This window comes from Passer montanus, unplaced genomic scaffold (genome assembly GCF_014805655.1).
Source record: "Passer montanus isolate IOZ18808 unplaced genomic scaffold, ASM1480565v1 scaffold533, whole genome shotgun sequence".
Classification (NCBI taxonomy): Eukaryota; Metazoa; Chordata; class Aves; order Passeriformes; family Passeridae; genus Passer; species Passer montanus.
The window spans coordinates 1-18933 of record NW_024370297.1 but is presented as its reverse complement, the minus strand read 5'-3'; the positions used below and the strand labels follow the sequence as shown (position 1 = coordinate 18933).

The 18933-nt window shown below is 46.9% G+C and overlaps 1 protein-coding gene across 1 annotated transcript; it reads left to right on the top strand.

Annotated features, from left to right (window-relative positions):
* Positions 1 to 265: 265 nt before the first annotated feature.
* Positions 266 to 15768, top strand: LOC120509811 (vacuolar protein sorting-associated protein 52 homolog). The gene is made up of 6 exons (XM_039724918.1): positions 266 to 522; positions 2731 to 2854; positions 8574 to 8669; positions 10490 to 10654; positions 12338 to 12517; positions 15471 to 15768. Exons 1-6 carry the CDS (start codon positions 296 to 298, stop codon positions 15615 to 15617), a joined length of 939 nt encoding a protein of 312 aa, XP_039580852.1. The 5' UTR covers positions 266 to 295; the 3' UTR covers positions 15618 to 15768.
* The last annotated feature ends 3165 nt before the right edge of the window (positions 15769 to 18933 follow it).

Genomic DNA, 18933 nt, shown 5'->3' with positions numbered 1-18933 from the left:
TTTATTTTTAAGAGGATTTTTAGGGAATTTCTTGGGAATTCTATGGGATTTTTAGCGGATTTTTTAGAGATTTTTTTTAGGGAATTTTGGGGGATTTTTTTTGGAATTTCTGGGGAATTTTAGGAGACTTTTGGGGATTTTTTGGGGATTTTTTGAGAGTTATTTGGGATTTTGAAGAGATTGCTTTGGGATTTTTTTTTTTTTTTATTTTTTGGGAATTTCTTGGGGATTTTGGGGATTTTTTGGCGGGAGATTTTTAGGGGATTTTTAGGGCATTTTTTAAATCTTTAGGGAGATGTTTTGGGGATTTTTTTGGGGGGAATTTTTTGCCTCTTTATGCTTCCCCCTCCCCTGTGGGAATTCCGGGTTTTTCCCGGGAATTCTGAGCCGCGGAACCTTCCAGAAGCACCTGGAGAGCTTCGTGGCCGACTGCTACGACGCCATCGCCGTCTTCCTCTGCATCCACCTGGCGCTGCGCTTCCGCGCCCTCATGGCCAAGAGGGGCGTCCCCGCCCTCGACGGGTGAGAATTCCCAAAAATTCCCCAAATTCCCAAAAATCCAGCGGGAATTCCCCTCAAAATCGCTCGGGAAATCGCCAAAATCCATCAGAATTCCCCCTCCAAATTCCTCCAAATTCCCCTAAAATCCCTCAGCGCCCTCATGGCCAAGAGGGGCGTCCCCGCCCTGGATGGGTGAGAATTCCCAAAATTCCCAAATTCCCTCGGAATTCCCAAAAATCCAGCGGGAATTCCCCTCAAAATCGCTCGGGAAATCCCCGAAATCCATCAGAATTCCTCCTCAAAATTCCTCCAAATTCCCCCAAAATCCCTCAGGGCCCTCATGGCCAAGAGGGGCGTCCCCGCCCTGGATGGGTGAGAATTCCCAAAATTCCCAAATTCCCTCGGAATTCCCAAAAATCCAGCGGGAATTGCCCAAAATTCAGCAGGAATTCCCCCCAACATCCATCAGAATTTCCCTCAAAATTCCCCCAAAATCCCTCAGGGCCCTCATGGCCAAGAGGGGCATCCCCGCCCTCGATGGGTGAGAATTCCCAAAAATTCCCAAAATTCCCCAAATTCCCACTGGGAATTCCCTGAAATCCAGCGGGAATTTCCCTCAAAATCCCTCAAAATTCCCCCAAAATCTCTCAGAATTCCCCCCAAAAATCCAGCAGGAATTCCCTCCAAAATCCCTCCGAGTTCCCCTCAAAATCTTTCCAAAATTTGCCCCCAAATCCCTTGGAATTCATCCCAAAAATCCCTCAGGAATTCCATCCAGAATTCCTCAGGAATTCCTTCAAAATCCAGCAGAATTTACCCCAAAATCCTTCAGGAATTCCCAAAAATCCTTCAGGAATTCCCAAAAATCCCTCAGGGCCCTCATGGCCAAGAGGGGCGTCCCCGCCCTGGATGGGTGAGAATTCCCAGAAATTCCCCAAATTCCCCAAATTCCCACTGGGAATTCCCAAAAATCCAGCAGAAATTCCCCCCAAAATCGCTTGAAATTCCCCAAAAATCCACCAGGAATCCCTGGAAATCCAGAGGGATCCAGAACTCCCTCAGAAAATCCCTTTTAATCCACCCCAGACCCCCCGGAATTCCCTCAATTCCCAGAGAATTCCTCCCAAATTCCTTCAGAATTCCCAAAATACCCTGGATTCCCAAAAATCTCCTGGAAAACCTCCTCAAATCCATTGCAATTCCCTTTAAAATCCCTTAAAATCCCTTTAATCCACCCAGAACTCCCCCAAAAAGCCCTGGAATTTCCTCAAATCCCAGAGAATTCCTCCCAAATTCCCTCAGAATTCCCAGATTTCCCAAAAATCACTTGGAAAATCTCCTGGAATCCATCAAAAATCCCTTTAAAATCTCTTTAAATCCCTTTAAATTCCCTTTAGTCCACCCAGAACTCCCCCAAACCCTCCAGAATTCCCTCAAAACCCAGAGAATTCCTCCCAAATCCCCTCGGAATTCCCAAAATTCCATGGATTGCCCCAAATCCCCCAAAAATCTCTTGGAAAACCTCCTGGAATCCATCAAAAATCCCTTTTAATCCCTTTAAATTCCCTTTAAAATCCCTTTAAATCCCCTTTAATCCACCCAGAACCCCCCAGGATCCTCCCCAAACCCCCCTGGATCTGTCCCAACCCCCCGGAATTCCCTCAAATCCCAGAGAATTCCTCCCAAATCCCCTCAGAATTCCCAAAATTCCCCAGAATTCCCAAAATCTCTTGGAAAACCTCCTCAAATCCCTTTAAATTCCCTTTAAAATCCCTTTAAATCCATTTAAAATCCCTTTAAATCCCCTTTAATCCGCCCAGAACCCCCCCAACCCCTCTCAGCATTCCCAGATTTCCCAGAATTCCCAAAAATCTCTTGGAAAACCTGCTCAAATCCCTTTAAAATCCCTTTAAAATCCCTTTAAATCCCTTTAAAATCCCTTTTAAATCCCCTTTAACCTGCCCCGAACCCCCCAGGATCCCCCCCAGACCCCCCTGGGCACGTCCCAGCCCGCCCGGCATTCCCGGATTTCCCAGAATTCCCCAAAATCTCTTGGAAAACCTCCTGGAATCCATCAAAAATCCATTTAAATCCCTTTAAATTCCCTTTAAAATCCCTTTAAATCCCTTTAAATGCCTTTAAATCCCCTTTAACCTGCCCCGAACCCCCCCAAGCCCCCCCGGCATTCCCGGCATTCCCGAATTTCCCGGCGTTCCCGGCATTCCGCAGGTACTGGGGCTGGCTGCTGGAGCTGCTGTGGCCGCGCTTCGAGCTGATCCTGGAGCTGCACATCCAGAGCGTGCAGGGCACCGACCCCCAGCGCCTCGGCGGCCTGGACACCCGCCCCCACTACGTGAGCAGGGGAAAACTCGGAATTCCGGGGAAAAATCTGGGAATTCTGGGGGAAAAACGGGAATTCTGAGGGAAAAAAATGGGATTTCTGAGGGAAAAAATGGGAAGAAACTGGAATTTTGGGGGAAAAATCCATTGGGAAACCCCTGGGAGTGTCAGGGGTGGGCTGAGGGGTGAGGCACCGACCCCCAGCGCGGCCTCACTACGTGAGCAGGGAAAAATCCGGGAATTCTGAGGGAAAGAATGGGAATTCCGAGGGAAAAAATGGGAAAAAAAGGGAATTTTGGGGTAAAATTCATTAGGAAATGCCTGGGAGTGTCAGGGGTGGGCTGAGGGGTGAGGCACCGACCCCCAGGTGTGGGTCAGAGTATGTGAAGAGAAATCAGGAATTCCGGGGAAAAATTCCTGGAATTCTGGGGGAAAAAACGGGAATTTTGGGGGAAAAAACAGGAATTTGGGGGAAAAAAAACGGAATTTTGGGGTAAAATCCATTGTCAGGAATTCCCAAAAATCCCTCAGGGCCCTCATGGCCAAGAGGGGCGTCCCCGCCCTGGATGGGTGAGAATTCCCAGAAATTCCCCAAATTCCCAAAATTCCCACTGGGAATTCCCAAAAATCCAGCAGAAATTCCCCCCAAAATCGCTTGAAATTCCCCAAAAATCCACCAGGAATCCCTGGAAATCCAGAGGGATCCAGAACTCCCTCAGAAAATCCCTTTTAATCCACCCCAGACCCCCCGGAATTCCCTCAATTCCCAGAGAATTCCTCCCAAATTCCTTCAGAATTCCCAAAAATCTCCTGGAAAACCTCCTCAAATCCATTGCAAATCCCTTTAAAATCCCTTAAAATCCCTTTAATCCACCCAGAACTCCCCCAAAAAGCCCTGGAATTTCCTCAAATCCCAGAGAATTCCTCCCAAATTCCCTCAGAATTCCCAGATTTCCCAAAAATCACTTGGAAAATCTCCTGGAATCCATCAAAAATCCCTTTAAAATCTCTTTAAATCCCTTTAAATTCCCTTTAGTCCACCCAGAACTCCCCCAAACCCTCCAGAATTCCCTCAAAACCCAGAGAATTCCTCCCAAATCCCCTCGGAATTCCCAAAATTCCATGGATTGCCCCAAACCCCCCAAAAATCTCTTGGAAAACCTCCTGGAATCCATCAAAAATCCCTTTTAATCCCTTTAAAATCCCTTTAAAATCCCTTTAAATCCCCTTTAATCCACCCAGAACCCCCCAGGATCCTCCCCAAACCCCCCTGGATCTGTCCCAACCCCCCGGAATTCCCTCAAATCCCAGAGAATTCCTCCCAAATCCCCTCAGAATTCCCAAAATTCCCCAGAATTCCCAAAATCTCTTGGAAAACCTCCTCAAATCCCTTTAAATTCCCTTTAAAATCCCTTTAAATCCCTTTAAATCCATTTAAAATCCCTTTAAATCCCCTTTAATCCGCCCAGAACCCCCCCAACCCCTCTCAGCATTCCCAGATTTCCCAGAATTCCCAAAAATCTCTTGGAAAACCTGCTCAAATCCCTTTAAATTCCCTTTAAAATCCCTTTAAATCCCTTTAAAATCCCTTTTAAATCCCCTTTAATCCACCCAGAACCCCCCGGGATCCCCCCCAGACCCCCCTGGGCACATCCCAAGCCGCCCGGCATTCCCGGATTTCCCAGAATTCCCAAAAATCTCTTGGAAAACCTGCTCAAATCCCTTTAAATTCCCTTTAAAATCCCTTTAAATCCCTTTAAAATCCCTTTTAAATCCCCTTTAATCCACCCAGAACCCCCCGGGATCCCCCCCAGACCCCCCTGGGCACGTCCCAGCCCGCCCGGCATTCCCGGATTTCCCAGAATTCCCCAAAATCTCTTGGAAAACCTCCTGGAATCCATCAAAAATCCATTTAAATCCCTTTAAATTCCCTTTAAAATCCCTTTAAATCCCTTTAAATGCCTTTAAATCCCCTTTAACCTGCCCCGAACCCCCCCAAGCCCCCCCGGCATTCCCGGCATTCCCGAATTTCCCGGCGTTCCCGGCATTCCGCAGGTACTGGGGCTGGCTGCTGGAGCTGCTGTGGCCGCGCTTCGAGCTGATCCTGGAGCTGCACATCCAGAGCGTGCAGGGCACCGACCCCCAGCGCCTCGGCGGCCTGGACACCCGCCCCCACTACGGGAGCAGGGGAAAATCCGGGAATTCTGAGGGGAAAAAATGGGGATTCTGCGGTACAATTCCTTGGGAAACCCCTGGGAGTGTCAGGGGGGGGCTGAGGGGTGAGGCACCGACCCCCCGCGCCTCGGCGGCCTGGACACCCGCCCCCACTACGTGAGCAGGGGAAAACGGGGAAAATCCGGGGAAAAATCCGGGAATTCTGAGGGGAAAAAATGGGAATTCTGCGGTACAATTCATTGGGAAACCCCTGGGAGTGTCAGGGGTGGGCTGAGGGGTGAGGCACCAACCCCCAGTGCGGCTTCACTACGCGAGCAGGGAAAAGCGGGAAAAATCCGGGATTTCTGAGGGAAAAACAGGAAAAAATGGGAATTCTGAGGGAAAAAAAATGGGACTCCTGAGGGAAAAAATGAGGAAAAACGGGAATTTTGGGGAAAAAATCCATTGGGAAATGCCTGGGAGTGTCAGGGGTGAGGCACCGTCCCCCAGCGCCTCGGCGGCCTGGACACGCGGCCACACTACGTGAGCAGGGGAAGACGGGGAAAATCCGGGAATTCTGAAGGGAAAAACGGGAATTCTGAGGGAAAAAATGGGAAATTGGGGGAAAAAATCCATTGGGAGATCCCTGGGAGTGTCAGGGGTGAGGCACCGTCCCCCAGCGCCTCGGCGGCCTGGACACGCGGCCACACTACGTGAGCAGGGGAAGACGGGGAAAATCCGGGAATTCTGAAGGGAAAAACGGGAATTCTGAGGGAAAAAATGGGAAATTGGGGGAAAAAATCCATTGGGAGATCCCTGGGAGTGTCAGGGGTGAGGCACCGTCCCCCAGCGCCTCGGCGGCCTGGACACGCGGCCACACTACGTGAGCAGGGGAAGACGGGGAAAATCCGGGAATTCTGAAGGGAAAAACGGGAATTCTGAGGGAAAAAATGGGAAATTGGGGGAAAAAATCCATTGGGAGATCCCTGGGAGTGTCAGGGGTGAGGCACCGTCCCCCAGCGCCTCGGCGGCCTGGACACGCGGCCACACTACGTGAGCAGGGGAAGACGGGGAAAATCCGGGAATTCTGAAGGGAAAAACGGGAATTCTGAGGGAAAAAATGGGAAATTGGGGGAAAAAATCCATTGGGAGATCCCTGGGAGTGTCAGGGGTGAGGCACCGTCCCCCAGCGCCTCGGCGGCCTGGACACGCGGCCACACTACGTGAGCAGGGGAAGACGGGGAAAATCCGGGAATTCTGAAGGGAAAAACGGGAATTCTGAGGGAAAAAATGGGAAATTGGGGGGTAAAATTCATTGGGAAATGCCTGGGAGTGTCAGGGGTGAGGCACCGACCCCCAGCGCCTCGGCGGCCTGGACACGCGGCCACACTACGTGAGCGGGGGAAAACTCGGAATTCCGGGGAAAAATCTGGGAATTCTGGGGGAAAAACGGGAATTCTGAGGGAAAAAAATGGGATTTCTGAGGGAAAAAATGGGAAGAAACTGGAATTTTGGGGGAAAAATCCATTGGGAAACCCCTAGGAGTGTCAGGGGTGGGCTGAGGGGTGAGGCACCGACCCCCAGGTGTGGGTCACAGTATGTGAAGAGAAATCAGGAATTCCGGGGAAAAATTCCCTGAATTCTGGGGGAAAAAACGGGAATTTTGGGGGAAAAAGGGGTGAGGCACCGACCCCCAGCGCCTCGGCGGCCTGGACACCCGCCCCCACTACGTGAGCAGGGGAAAACTCGGAATTCCGGGGAAAAATCTGGGAATTCTGGGGGAAAAACGGGAATTCTGAGGGAAAAAAATGGGATTTCTGAGGGAAAAAATGGGAAGAAACTGGAATTTTGGGGGAAAAATCCATTGGGAAACCCCTGGGAGTGTCAGGGGTGGGCTGAGGGGTGAGGCACCGACCCCCAGCGCGGCCTCACTACGTGAGCAGGGAAAAATCCGGGAATTCTGAGGGAAAAAATGGGAATTCCGAGGGAAAAAATGGGAATTCTGAGGGAAAAAATGGGAAAAAACGGGAATTTTGGGGTAAAATTCATTAGGAAATGCCTGGGAGTGTCAGGGGTGGGCTGAGGGGTGAGGCACCGACCCCCAGGTGTGGGTCAGAGTATGTGAAGAGAAATCAGGAATTCCGGGGAAAAATTCCCTGAATTCTGGGGGAAAAAACGGGAATTTTGGGGGAAAAAACAGGAATTTGGGGGAAAAAAAACGGAATTTTGGGGTAAAATCCATTGGGAAATCCCTGGGAGTGTCAGGGGTGGGATGAGGGGTGAGGCACCGACCCCCAGCTGTGGGTCACAGTACGTAAGGAGAAATCAGGAATTCTTTGGGAATTTTTCTGGGAAAAAGTCCTGGGAATTCATTGAAAAATCCCTGGGAATTGTGGGGCAAATATCCCTGTTCTGGGGAAAAATCCATTTGAATACTGGTGGAAAATCCATTGGAGTTCTGGGGAAAAATTCCAGGAGAATTCCTGGGAGTTCTGGGGGAAAATTCCTGGAAATTGTGCGGGAAAGTTCCTGGGAATTCTGGGAAAATATTCTTGGGGATTTATTGGGAAATTCCTCGGAGTTCTGGGAAAAAGTCCTGGGAATACTGGGGGGAAATCCATGGGAGTTCTGGGGAAAAATTCCTGGGAGTTCTGGGGAAAAATTCCCTGGAATTCTGGGGGGAAATTCCCTGGAAATCTAGGGGAAAATTCCCGGGAATTGTGGGGAAAAAGTCCTGGGAATTAATCTGAAAATTCCTGGGAATTCTGGGGAAAATTCCTGCGGTTGCAGGGAAAAAAAATCCCAGGATTGATTGAGAAAAATTCCCAGAAATTCCCAAAAATTCCCAATTTTTCCCCAGCTTTGGTTTCAGCGAGAGGCCGGGAGCACCTCTGGCATTCCCAGAATCCCAGAAATTCCCAAGAATTCCCAGAAATTCCTAGAAATTCCCCAAAATTCCCATTTTCCCCCCAGATTTGGCTTTGGGAGGAGGCTGGAAATGACTCCAGAACCCCCAAAATTCCCAGAAATTCCCAAAAATTCTCGATTTTTGTCCAGCTTTGGTTTCAGAGAGAGGCCGGGAGCTCCTCTGGCATTCCCAGAAATTCTCAAAAATTCAGATAAATTCCCAAAAATTCCCATTTTCCCCCCAGATTTGGCTTTGGAAGGAGGCTGGAAATGGCTCCAGAACCCCAAAAATTCCCAGAAATTCCCAATTTTTCCCCAGCTTTGGTTTCAGAGAGAAGCCGGGAGCTCCTCTGGCATTCCCAGAATCCCAGAATTTCCAAAAAATTCCCAGAATTTTCCAATTTTCCCCGGATTTGCTTTCAGAGAGAGTCCGGGAATAGCTCCGGAACCCCAAAAATTCCCAGAAATTCCCAAAAATTCCCAATTTTCCCCAGATTTGGTTTTGAAGAGAGTCCGGGAATGGCTCTGGAACCCTAAAAATTCCCCAAAATTCCCCGAAATTCCCGATTTTTCCCCATCTTTGGTTTCAGAGAGAGGCTGGGAGGGCCCCTGGCATTCCCAGAATCCCTGAAATTCCCGGAAATTCCCGATTTTTCCCGTTTTTCCCCCAGATCACGCGGCGCTACGCCGAGTTCTCCTCGGCCATCGTCAGCATCAACCAAACCCTGCCCAGCGAGAGGAGCGACGCCCTGCTGGCCCGGCTGCAGGTGCTGGCCCAAACTGGGAGGGACTGGGACAAAAATTGGGGGACTGGGGGGGACTGGGACAAACTGGGAGGGACTGGGAGGGACTGGGAGCAAAAAACGGGGAAAAAATCGGCCAAGAAATGGGGAAAAAATGGGGAAAAATCTGAATTTTGGGGTGGAAATTGATGGGGAAATGGGGATTGGGGGATACTGGGACGGACTGGGAGGGACTGGGACGAACTGGGAGGGATTGGGAGTGAAAAACGGGGAAAAAATCGGCCAAGAAATGGGGAAAAAATGGGGAAAAATCTGAATTTTGGGGTGGAATTGATGGGGAAAGGGGGATTGGGGGATACTGGGACGGACTGGGAGGGACTGGGACGAACTGGGAGGGATTGGGAGTGAAAAACGGGGAAAAAATCCAAAAAGAAATAGGGAAAATCTGAAAAAAGGGGGATAAAATCTGATTTTTGGGGTGAAATGGATCAGCAAATGGGGATTGGGGGATACTAGGACAAACTGGGAGGGACTGGGAGGGACCCCATTTTCCTTTTTTTCCCCCATTTTCCCCCATTTTTCCCATTTTCCCCCCATTATTTCCCCATTTCCCCCATTTCTTCTCCAATTTTCCCCATTTTCCCTCATTTTCCCCCTTTTTCCCGCCATTATTTCCCCATTTCCCCCCATTTCTTCTCCAATTTTTCCCATTTTCCCCCATTTCCCCCCATTATTTCCTCATTTTTCCTATTTTTCCCCATTTTTCCCATTTTCCCCCATTTTTCCCCCTTTCCCCCTATTTTCCCCCATTATTCCCCATTTTTCCCATTTCCCCCATTATTTCCCCCCATTTTCCCCATTTTTTCATCCTTTTTCCCCCATTTCCCCCATTATTCCCCATTTTCCCCCATTATTTCCCCATTATTTCCCCATTATTTCCCAATTCCCCCCATTTTTCCCATTATTTCCCCCCAATTTTTCCCTCATAATTTCCCCTTCTTCCCGCCAATTTTTCCTCAATTTTTCCCCAAATTTCCCCCATTGTTTTCCACATTATTTTCCCCATTTTCCACCCATAATTTCCCCCATTTCCCCTATTTTTCTCCATTTTACCCCCATTATTCCCCCATTTTTCCCATTATTTCCCCCCAATTTTTCCCTCATAATTTCCCCTTCTTCCCGCCAATTTTTCCTCAATTTTTCCCCAAATTTCCCCCATTGTTTTCCCCATTATTTCCCCATTATTTCCCCATTATTTCCCAATTCCCCCCATTTTTCCCATTATTTCCCCCCAATTTTTCCCTCATAATTTCCCCTTCTTCCCGCCAATTTTTCCTCAATTTTTCCCCAAATTTCCCCCATTGTTTTCCACATTATTTTCCCCATTTTCCACCCATAATTTCCCCCATTTCCCCTATTTTTCTCCATTTTACCCCCATTATTCCCCCATTTTTCCCATTATTTCCCCCCAATTTTCCCCTCATTATTCCCCCTTTTCCTGCCAATTTTCTCCCATTTCCCCATTATTTCCCCATTATTTTCTCCATTATTTTCCCATTATTCTCCCCATTTTTCCTATTTTCCCCATTATTTCCCCCTTTTTTCCCTATTTTCCCCCATTTCCCCCATTATTTCCACATTTTCCCCATTTTTCCCCATCTCCCCCCCCATTTTCCCACATTATTTCCCCATTTTTCCCCATTTTCCCACTTTTCTCCCCATTTTCCCCCATTTCTTCTCCAATTTTTCCCATTTTCCCCCCATTTCCCCCCATTATTTCCCCCATTTTCCCCATTTTTCCCCATTTTTCCCATTTTCCCCCGTTTTCTCCCCATTTTCTCCAGCTGGAGGTTGAGAACCTGGTGCTGCGCGCGGCCGCCGAGTTCCCCTCGCGCCGGGAGCAGCTCGTCTTCCTCATCAACAACTACGACATGATGCTCAGCGTGCTCATGGTAACCCCAGAATTCCCAAAATTCCCCAAAATTCCCACATTTCCCAAAAAAATCCCCCCCAAAATCGACCAAAAATAGCAAAAAATGGCCCAAAAATGGCCCCAAAATGACCAAAATCGCCCCAAATTCCACCCGAGCAGCCCCAATTCCTCATCCACAACTACGACAGGATGCTCAGCGTGCTCATGGTAACCCCAGAATTCCAAAAATTCCCCAAAATTCCCACATTTCCCCCAAAAAATCCCAGTGAAAATGGCCCAAAAGAGCAAAAAATGGCCCAAAAATGACCAAAAATGGCAAAATCGCCCCAAATTCCACCCGAGCATCCCAAATTCCTCATCCACAACTACGACAGGATGCTCGGCGTGCTCATGGTAACCCCAGAATTCCCAAAATTCCCAAAAATTCCAAATTTCCCCCAAAAAATCCCCTTGAAAATGGCCCAAAATAGCAAAAAATGGCCCAAAATTCACCAAAATCGCCCCAAATTCCACCCGAGCAGCCCCAATTCCTCATCCACAACTACAAGAGGATGCCCAGCGTGCTCATGGGAACCCCAGAATTCCCAAAATTCCCAAAAATTCCCAACCCCCCCCCAAAAATCCCAGGGAAAATGGGCCAAAAACAGCAATAAATTGCCTGAAACCCCAGAAAATGCCCCAAAACACCCCAGGATTCTCTCAAATTCCCCTAAATTCCCACTAATTTCCCCAAAATTCCCCCCAAATTCCCCTCTTTACCCCAAATTTCCAAATTTTCCCTTTCAAATTTATTATTTTTCCCCAAAATTCCCCCTAATTTCCCCAAAATTCCACTTAAATTCCCCTTTTTCCCCCAAATTTCCAAATTTTCCAATCAAATTTATTCTTTTCCCCCCAAATTCCCTGTTTTTCCCCTAAATTCCCCTTTCCCTGCAAATTTCCCAATTTTTCCCCATCAAATTTATTATTTTCCCCCCAAATTCCCCATTTTTCCCTCCAAAGTTCCCAATTTCCCCCAAATTCCCCTTTTTCCACCAATTTTTCCCATCAAATTTATTATTTTCCCCCCAAATTCCCCATTTTTCCCTCCAAAGTTCCCAATTTCCCCCAAATTCCCCTTTTTCCACCAAATTTTCCCATCAAATTTATTATTTTCCCCCCAAATTCCTCCTAATTTCCCCAAATTCCACCTAAATTCCCCTTTTTCCCCCAAATTTTCCAATTGTCCCCATCACATTTATTACTTTTCCCCCAAATCCCCCCAAATTTCCCCCAAATTCCACCTAAATTCCCCTTTTTCCCCCAAATTTTCCAATTGTCCCCATCACATTTATTACTTTTCCCCCAAATCCCCCCAAATTTCCCCCAAATTCCCCATTTTCCCCTGAATTCCCCCTTTTCCCCCAATTTCCCCCCAAATTTCCCAATTTTCCCATGAAATTTATTCTTTTACCCCAATTTTCCCCCTTTTTCCCCCCCGATCCCCCCCAAAGTTCCCAATTTCCCCCAAATTTCCCCCAAATTCCCCATTTCCCCCCAATCTCCCCCTTTTTTTCCCGGGCAGCTGGAAGGGCTGAGCCCCAAAATCCTTGGGGAAAATGGGGAAAAAATGGGAAAAATGGGGGGAAAATTGGGAAAATGTGGGGAAAAAATGGGGGAGAAATGGGGAAATAATGGGGAAAAAATAGGGAAAAAATGGCGGAAAATAGGGAAATAACTGGGAAAAATGGGGAAAAAAGTGGGAAAAAAATGGGAAAAAATTGGGAAAAAAGCAGGAAAACTTGGAATTGCTGGGAAATGTTTGGAATTCCTGATTGCAGCGCGGGTGACGCAGCTGATCCGCGGCTTCTCGGGCAGCTGGAAGGGCGCGGTGGAGGCGCTGAGCCAGGACGTGATGAGATCCTTCAGCAACTTCCGCATCGGCACCGGCATCATCCAGGTGGGCTCCAATCCCCCAAATTCCCACATTTCGGCCTTTCCCGCCTGTTCTCCTCATTCCCAGCTTTTTTACCACTGTATTTCACTTCTTTTTACCATTTTTTTCCCATTTTTCCCTCAGTTTCTCCCATTTTTCCCAAATTTTTTCCCATTTTTCCCTCAGTTTCTCCCATTTTTCCCAAATTTTTTCCCATTTTTCCCTAATTTTTTCCCATTTTTCCCACTTTTTTCCCATTTTCCCCTAATTTTTCCCTTTTTTCTCACTTTTTTCCCATTTTCCCACTTTTTTTCCCATTTCCCCCCCTACTTTTTTCCCATTTTTCCCTCATTTATTTTGGGCTCCAACCCCCAAATTCCCACATTTCGGCCTTTCCCGCCTGTTCTCCTCATTCCCAGCTTTTTTACCACTGTATTTCACTTCTTTTTCCCATTTTTTTCCCATTTTTCCCTCAGTTTCTCCCATTTTTCCCAAATTTTTTCCCATTTTTCCCTAATTTTTTCCCACTTTTTTCCCATTTTTCCCTAATTTTTCCCTTTTTTCTCACTTTTTTCCCATTTTCCCACTTTTTTTCCCATTTCCCCCCTACTTTTTTCCCATTTTTCCCTCATTTATTTCCACTATTTTTGTTTTTCCCCCGATTTTTCCCATTTTCCCTCTCTTTTTTCCCATTTTCCCCTCACTTTTCCCATTTCTCCTCTCATTTTTTCTTCCTTTTGCCCCATTTTGCCCTCTTTTTTTTCCCCTATTTTTTCACAATTTTCCACCATTTTCCCCTCACTTTTCCCATTTCTCCTCTCATTTTTTCTTCCTTTTGCCCCATTTTGCCCTCTTTTTTTTCCCCTATTTTTTCACATTTTCCCCACTTTTTTTCCCTTTTTCTCCTCTTCTTCCCCTCAATTTCCCCCCTCCTTTTTAACCCATTTTTCCCCGATTTTTCCCGGTTTTCCCCTCCTTTTTCCCATTTTCCTGCTTTTTTTCTCATTTTTTCTTCTTTTTTCCCCTCCATTTTTTTCCCACATTTCACTCATTTTTCCCTATTTCCACTATTTTTGTTTTTCCCCCGATTTTTCCCATTTTCCCTCTCTTTTTTCCCATTTTCCCCTCACTTTTCCCATTTCTCCTCTCATTTTTTCTTCCTTTTGCCCCATTTTGCCCTCTTTTTTTTCCCCTATTTTTTCACATTTTCCCCACTTTTTTTCCCTTTTTCTCCTCTTCTTCCCCTCAATTTCCCCCCTCCTTTTTAACCCATTTTTCCCCGATTTTTCCCGGTTTTCCCCTCCTTTTTCCCATTTTCCTGCTTTTTTTCTCATTTTTTCTTCTTTTTCCCCCCCCTTTTTTTCCCACATTTCACTCATTTTTCCCATTTTTTTTCTTTCTTGAATCCAGGGGGGGAAAAAGGGGAAAAATTGGGGAAAAAAAACAGGGAAAAACAGGGAAAAAACAGGAGAGTGGGAGGGAAAAAATGGGGGGGGAAATGGGGGAAAAAAACAGGAAAAAGAGGGGAGAAATGGGAAAAAGGTGGGAAAAAGTGGGGAAAATGTGGAGAAAAGGGGGGGAAATGGTTGAAAGATAGGGAAAAAGGGGAGAAAAAATGGAGAAAAAGCGGGGGAAAAAAAGGGGTGTGGAGAAAAAAATGGGGAAAAAAACAGGAGAAAAATGGGGGGAAAAGGGAGAGAAAAAATGGAGAAAAAATGGGGGGAAAAGAGTGGGGGGAGGGAGGAGGAAAAAACGGGAAAAAAAAGAGAAAAAACAAGGAAAAAATAGGAGAAAAATGGAAAAAAAGAACACAGGAAAAAATGGGGGAAAAAAGGGAAAATACAAGGAAAAATGGGGAAAAAATGGGAAAAAAGGAAGGAAAAATGGAGAAAAAGGAGGGGGGAGGAAAAAATGGGGAAAAAATGGGGAAAAGCCCGGAAAAAAACAGGAGGAAATGGGGGAAAATTGGGGGAAAATGGGGGGAAAATGGCAAAAAGGAAAAAATGGAGAAAAAGAGGGGAAAAAAAGCAGGGGGGGGAGGAAAAAATGGAAAAAATGGGAAAAAAACAACAAAAAAAAGGGGGAAAATCAGGGAAAAATGGGAAAAAATCAGGGGGAAATGGGAGAAAAACAGGAAAAAAATGGGGGAAAAAATGGGGAAAAAATGGGGAAAAAATGGAGAAAAAGGGGGAAAATGCAGAAGAAAGGAGGGAAAATGGTTGAAAAATGGGGAAAAAGGGAGAAAAAATGGAGAAAAAAAGGGAAAAAAGAGGGGGAGGAGGAGAAAAAAATGGGGAAAAAACAGGAAAAAAAAACAGGAGAAAAATGGGGGGAAATGGGCGAAAAAGGGAGAAAAAATGGAGAAAAAATGGGGAAAAAATGGGGGGAGGGAGGAGAAAAAAATGGGAAAAAACAAGGAGAAAAATGGAAAAAAAACCACAGGAAAAAATGGGGGAAAAAAAGGGAAAAAACCAGGAAAAAATGGAGAAAAATGGGGAAAAAATGGGGAAAAAATGGGAAAAAAGTGGGAAAAAAATGGGGAAAAATGGGGAAAAGTGGGGAAAAAGTGGGATAAAATTTGGGCAAAGTTGGGAATTGTCCTTGGTGTGTGGCAGGCGGCGCTGACGCAGCTGATCCAGGGGGAAAAGGGGAAAAATGGGAAAAATGGGGGAAAAAATGGGGGGAAAAAGGGAAAAAATGATGGAAAAAGGGGAGGAAAAATGGATGAAAATGGAGAAAAAAGAGGGGGGAAGGGGAAAAATGGGGAAAAAACCAGGAAAAACGGGGGGGAAATGAAAAAGTGGGAAAAAGTGAGGAATAAATGGCGATAAAATGGGGAAAAAAATGGGGAAAAATTGGAAAAAAAATGGGAAAAATGGGAAAAAATGGGGAAAAAAGGGGAAAAAAACCAGGGAAAAATGGGGAAAAAGTGGGCTAAAATCTGGGCAAAGCTGGACTTGTCGGTGGTGTGCGGCAGGCGGCGCTGACGCAGCTGATCCAGGTGTACCACCGCTTCCAGAAGGTTCTGGAGCAGCCCCCGCTGCGGGCGCTGCCGGCGCGCGCCGACCTCATCAACATCCACCACCTGATGGTGGAGCTCAAGAAGCACAAACCCAACTTCTAGCGGCACAAAATCCCGGGAATCCGCCCCAAAAATCCCGGGAATGCGCCCCAAAAATCCTGGGAGTTCACCCCAAATCCCACGGCCTGGTTTGGCCCCGAAATTCACATTTTTTCCTCCCAAAATTCCCATTTTTTCCTCCAAAAATTCCCATTTTTTCCTCCCAAAATTCCCATTTTTTCCTCCAAAAATTCCCATTTTTTCCCCCAAAATTCCCATTTTTTCCTCCCAAAATTCCCATTTTTTCCCCCAAAATTCCCATTTTTTCCTCCCAAAATTCCCATTTTTCCCTCCAAAATTCCCTTTTTTTTTTTTTCCCAAAATTCCCTTTATTTTTTCTACAAAATTCCCTTTTTCCCCCCAAAATTCCCATTTTCTGCCTGAATTCTGCACAAGGATGCTGGGATGGAGGGACCCCAAAAATCCCAGGAGTTCACCCCAAATCCCATGGCCTGGTTTGGCCCCAAAACTCCCATTTTCCCCCCCAAAATTCCCTTTTTCCCCTCCCAAAATTCCCATTTTTTTCCCCCAAAATTCCCATTTTTTTCCCTCCAAACTTCCCATTTTTTCCCTCCAAAATTCCCATTATTCCCCCCAAAATTCTTATTTCCCCCCTTGAAATTCCCTTTTTTTTGCCCCATAATTCCCATTTTTTCCCAAAATTCCCTTTATTTTTTCCCCAAAAATTTCCATTTTTTTTCCCCCCGAAATTCCCTTTTTTCCTCCCCAAAATTCCCATTTTCTGCCTGAATTCTGCCCAGGGATGCTGCGATTGAGTGATGGAGGGACCCCAAAATCCCAGAAATTCACCCCAAAACTCCCAGGAATCCTCCCCCAATCCCAAATTTCCCGTTTTTCCCCCCAAAATTCCAGCTGGGAATAAAAACCGGAGGCTCCGAGTGTTGCTTTATTGCTGCTGGTGACAGCGGGGGGGGAAATTTGGGGAATTTTTGGGGAATTTTGGGGTGTCTTGGTGAGCTTTGGGGTCCCCCCACACCCCCCTGGCTCCAGGGGACCCCGAAATTCCCCAAAATTCCCCAAAAATTCCCCAAAATTCCTGAAAATTCCCCCCAAAATCTGAGCCCCCCCCCACCGGGGAGTGAGGGGGGAGGGGCCCTGAGGGGGTTTTGGGGATCCCCAAGTGACTTTCGGGGTCCCCAGGTGGATTTTGGGATCCTCAAGTGAATTTTGGGGTCCCCAAGTGAATTTTGGGGATCCCCACGTGAATTCTGGGGATTTTGGGATCCCCAAGTGAATTTTGGGGTCCCCAGGTGGATTTTGGGGTCCCCAAGTGGATTTTGGGGTCCCCAGGTGGATTTTGGGACCTCCCAGGATAAATTTTGGGGTCCCTGGGTTGAATTTTGGGGTCCCCCGGTTGGATTTTGGGGTACCCGTGCCATTTTTTCCTCCCAAAATTCCCATTTTTCCCTCCAAAATTCCCTTTTTTTTTTTTTCCCAAAATTCCCTTTATTTTTTCTACAAAATTCCCTTTTTCCCCCCAAAATTCCCATTTTCTGCCTGAATTCTGCACAAGGATGCTGGGATGGAGGGACCCCAAAAATCCCAGGAGTTCACCCCAAATCCCATGGCCTGGTTTGGCCCCAAAACTCCCATTTTCCCCCCCAAAATTCCCTTTTTCCCCTCCCAAAATTCCCATTTTTTTCCCCCAAAATTCCCATTTTTTTCCCTCCAAACTTCCCATTTTTTCCCTCCAAAATTCCCATTATTCCCCCCAAAATTCTTATTTCCCCCCTTGAAATTCCCTTTTTTTTGCCCCATAATTCCCATTTTTTCCCAAAATTCCCTTTATTTTTTCCCCAAAAATTTCCATTTTTTTTCCCCCCGAAATTCCCTTTTTTCCTCCCCAAAATTCCCATTTTCTGCCTGAATTCTGCCCAGGGATGCTGCGATTGAGTGATGGAGGGACCCCAAAATCCCAGAAATTCACCCCAAAACTCCCAGGAATCCTCCCCCAATCCCAAATTTCCCGTTTTTCCCCCCAAAATTCCAGCTGGGAATAAAAACCGGAGGCTCCGAGTGTTGCTTTATTGCTGCTGGTGACAGCGGGGGGGGAAATTTGGGGAATTTTTGGGGAATTTTGGGGTGTCTTGGTGAGCTTTGGGGTCCCCCCACACCCCCCTGGCTCCAGGGGACCCCGAAATTCCCCAAAATTCCCCAAAAATTCCCCAAAATTCCTGAAAATTCCCCCCAAAATCTGAGCCCCCCCCCACCGGGGAGTGAGGGGGGAGGGGCCCTGAGGGGGTTTTGGGGATCCCCAAGTGACTTTCGGGGTCCCCAGGTGGATTTTGGGATCCTCAAGTGAATTTTGGGGTCCCCAAGTGAATTTTGGGGAAACCACCCCAAAAATCCCCCAGGACCCGTTCAGGGGCTGGGGGCAAAAATCGGGGTCAGAACCCCCAAAAATAACCCAAAAATACCCCAAAACCACCCCAAAAATCCCCCAGGACCCGTTCAGGGGCTGGGGGCAAAAAACGGGATTTCAGGTATCAAAAAACCCAAAAACCACCCCAAAAATACCCAAAAAACCACCCCCAAAAATCCCCCAGGACCCGTTCAGGGGCTGGGGGCAAAAAACGGGGTCAGAACCCCCAAAAATACCCAAAAACCGCCCCAGGACCTGTTCAGGGGCTGGGGACACAAAATCGGGGTCAGAACCCCAAAAAATCGGGGTCAGAACCCAAAAAACAACCAAAAATCACCCCCAAAAATCCCCCAGGATCCGTTCAGGGGCTGGGGACACAAAATCGGGGTCAGAACCCCCAAAAAACTCAAAAACCACCCCAAAAAAACCGCCCAGGACCCATTCAGGGGTGGGGGCAAAAATCGGGGATACAGGCTTGAAAAAACCACCCCAAAAATACCCAGAAATATCCCAGAAATCTCCCAGAAATAACCCCAAAAATACTTCATAAATAACCCAGAAATAATAACAAGTCCTCAAAAAATAACCCAAAAGTTAACCCAAAAAAACCCCAAAACCCCCAGGACCCGTTCAGGGGCTGGGGGCAAAACATCGGGGTTACAGGCACCAAAACCCCAAAAATAACCCAAGAAATATCCCCCAAAATACCCAAAAATAACCCCAAAAATCACCCCAAAAAAACCCCAAAAATAACCCAGAAACAACCCCAAAATAACCCAAAAAATATCCCCCAAAATACAAAAAAATAACCCCAAAAAATATCCCCCGAAATAACCCCAAAACCACCCCAAAAAACCCCCCAGGAGCCGTTCAGGGGCGGGGGGCACAAAATTGGGGTTACAGGCACCAAAAACCTCCTAAAATAACCCAAAAATA

Coding starts and splice junctions, on each gene's coding strand:
- LOC120509811 (XM_039724918.1), top strand. CDS start 296: ATGTTTTGGGGATTTTTTTGGGGGGAATTTTTTGCCTCTTTATGCTTC. Junction 8,670..10,489: donor CCCTGCTGGCCCGGCTGCAG/GTGCTGGCCCAA, acceptor CATTTTCTCCAG/CTGGAGGTTGAGAACCTGGT. Junction 12,518..15,470: donor TCGGCACCGGCATCATCCAG/GTGGGCTCCAAT, acceptor GGTGTGCGGCAG/GCGGCGCTGACGCAGCTGAT.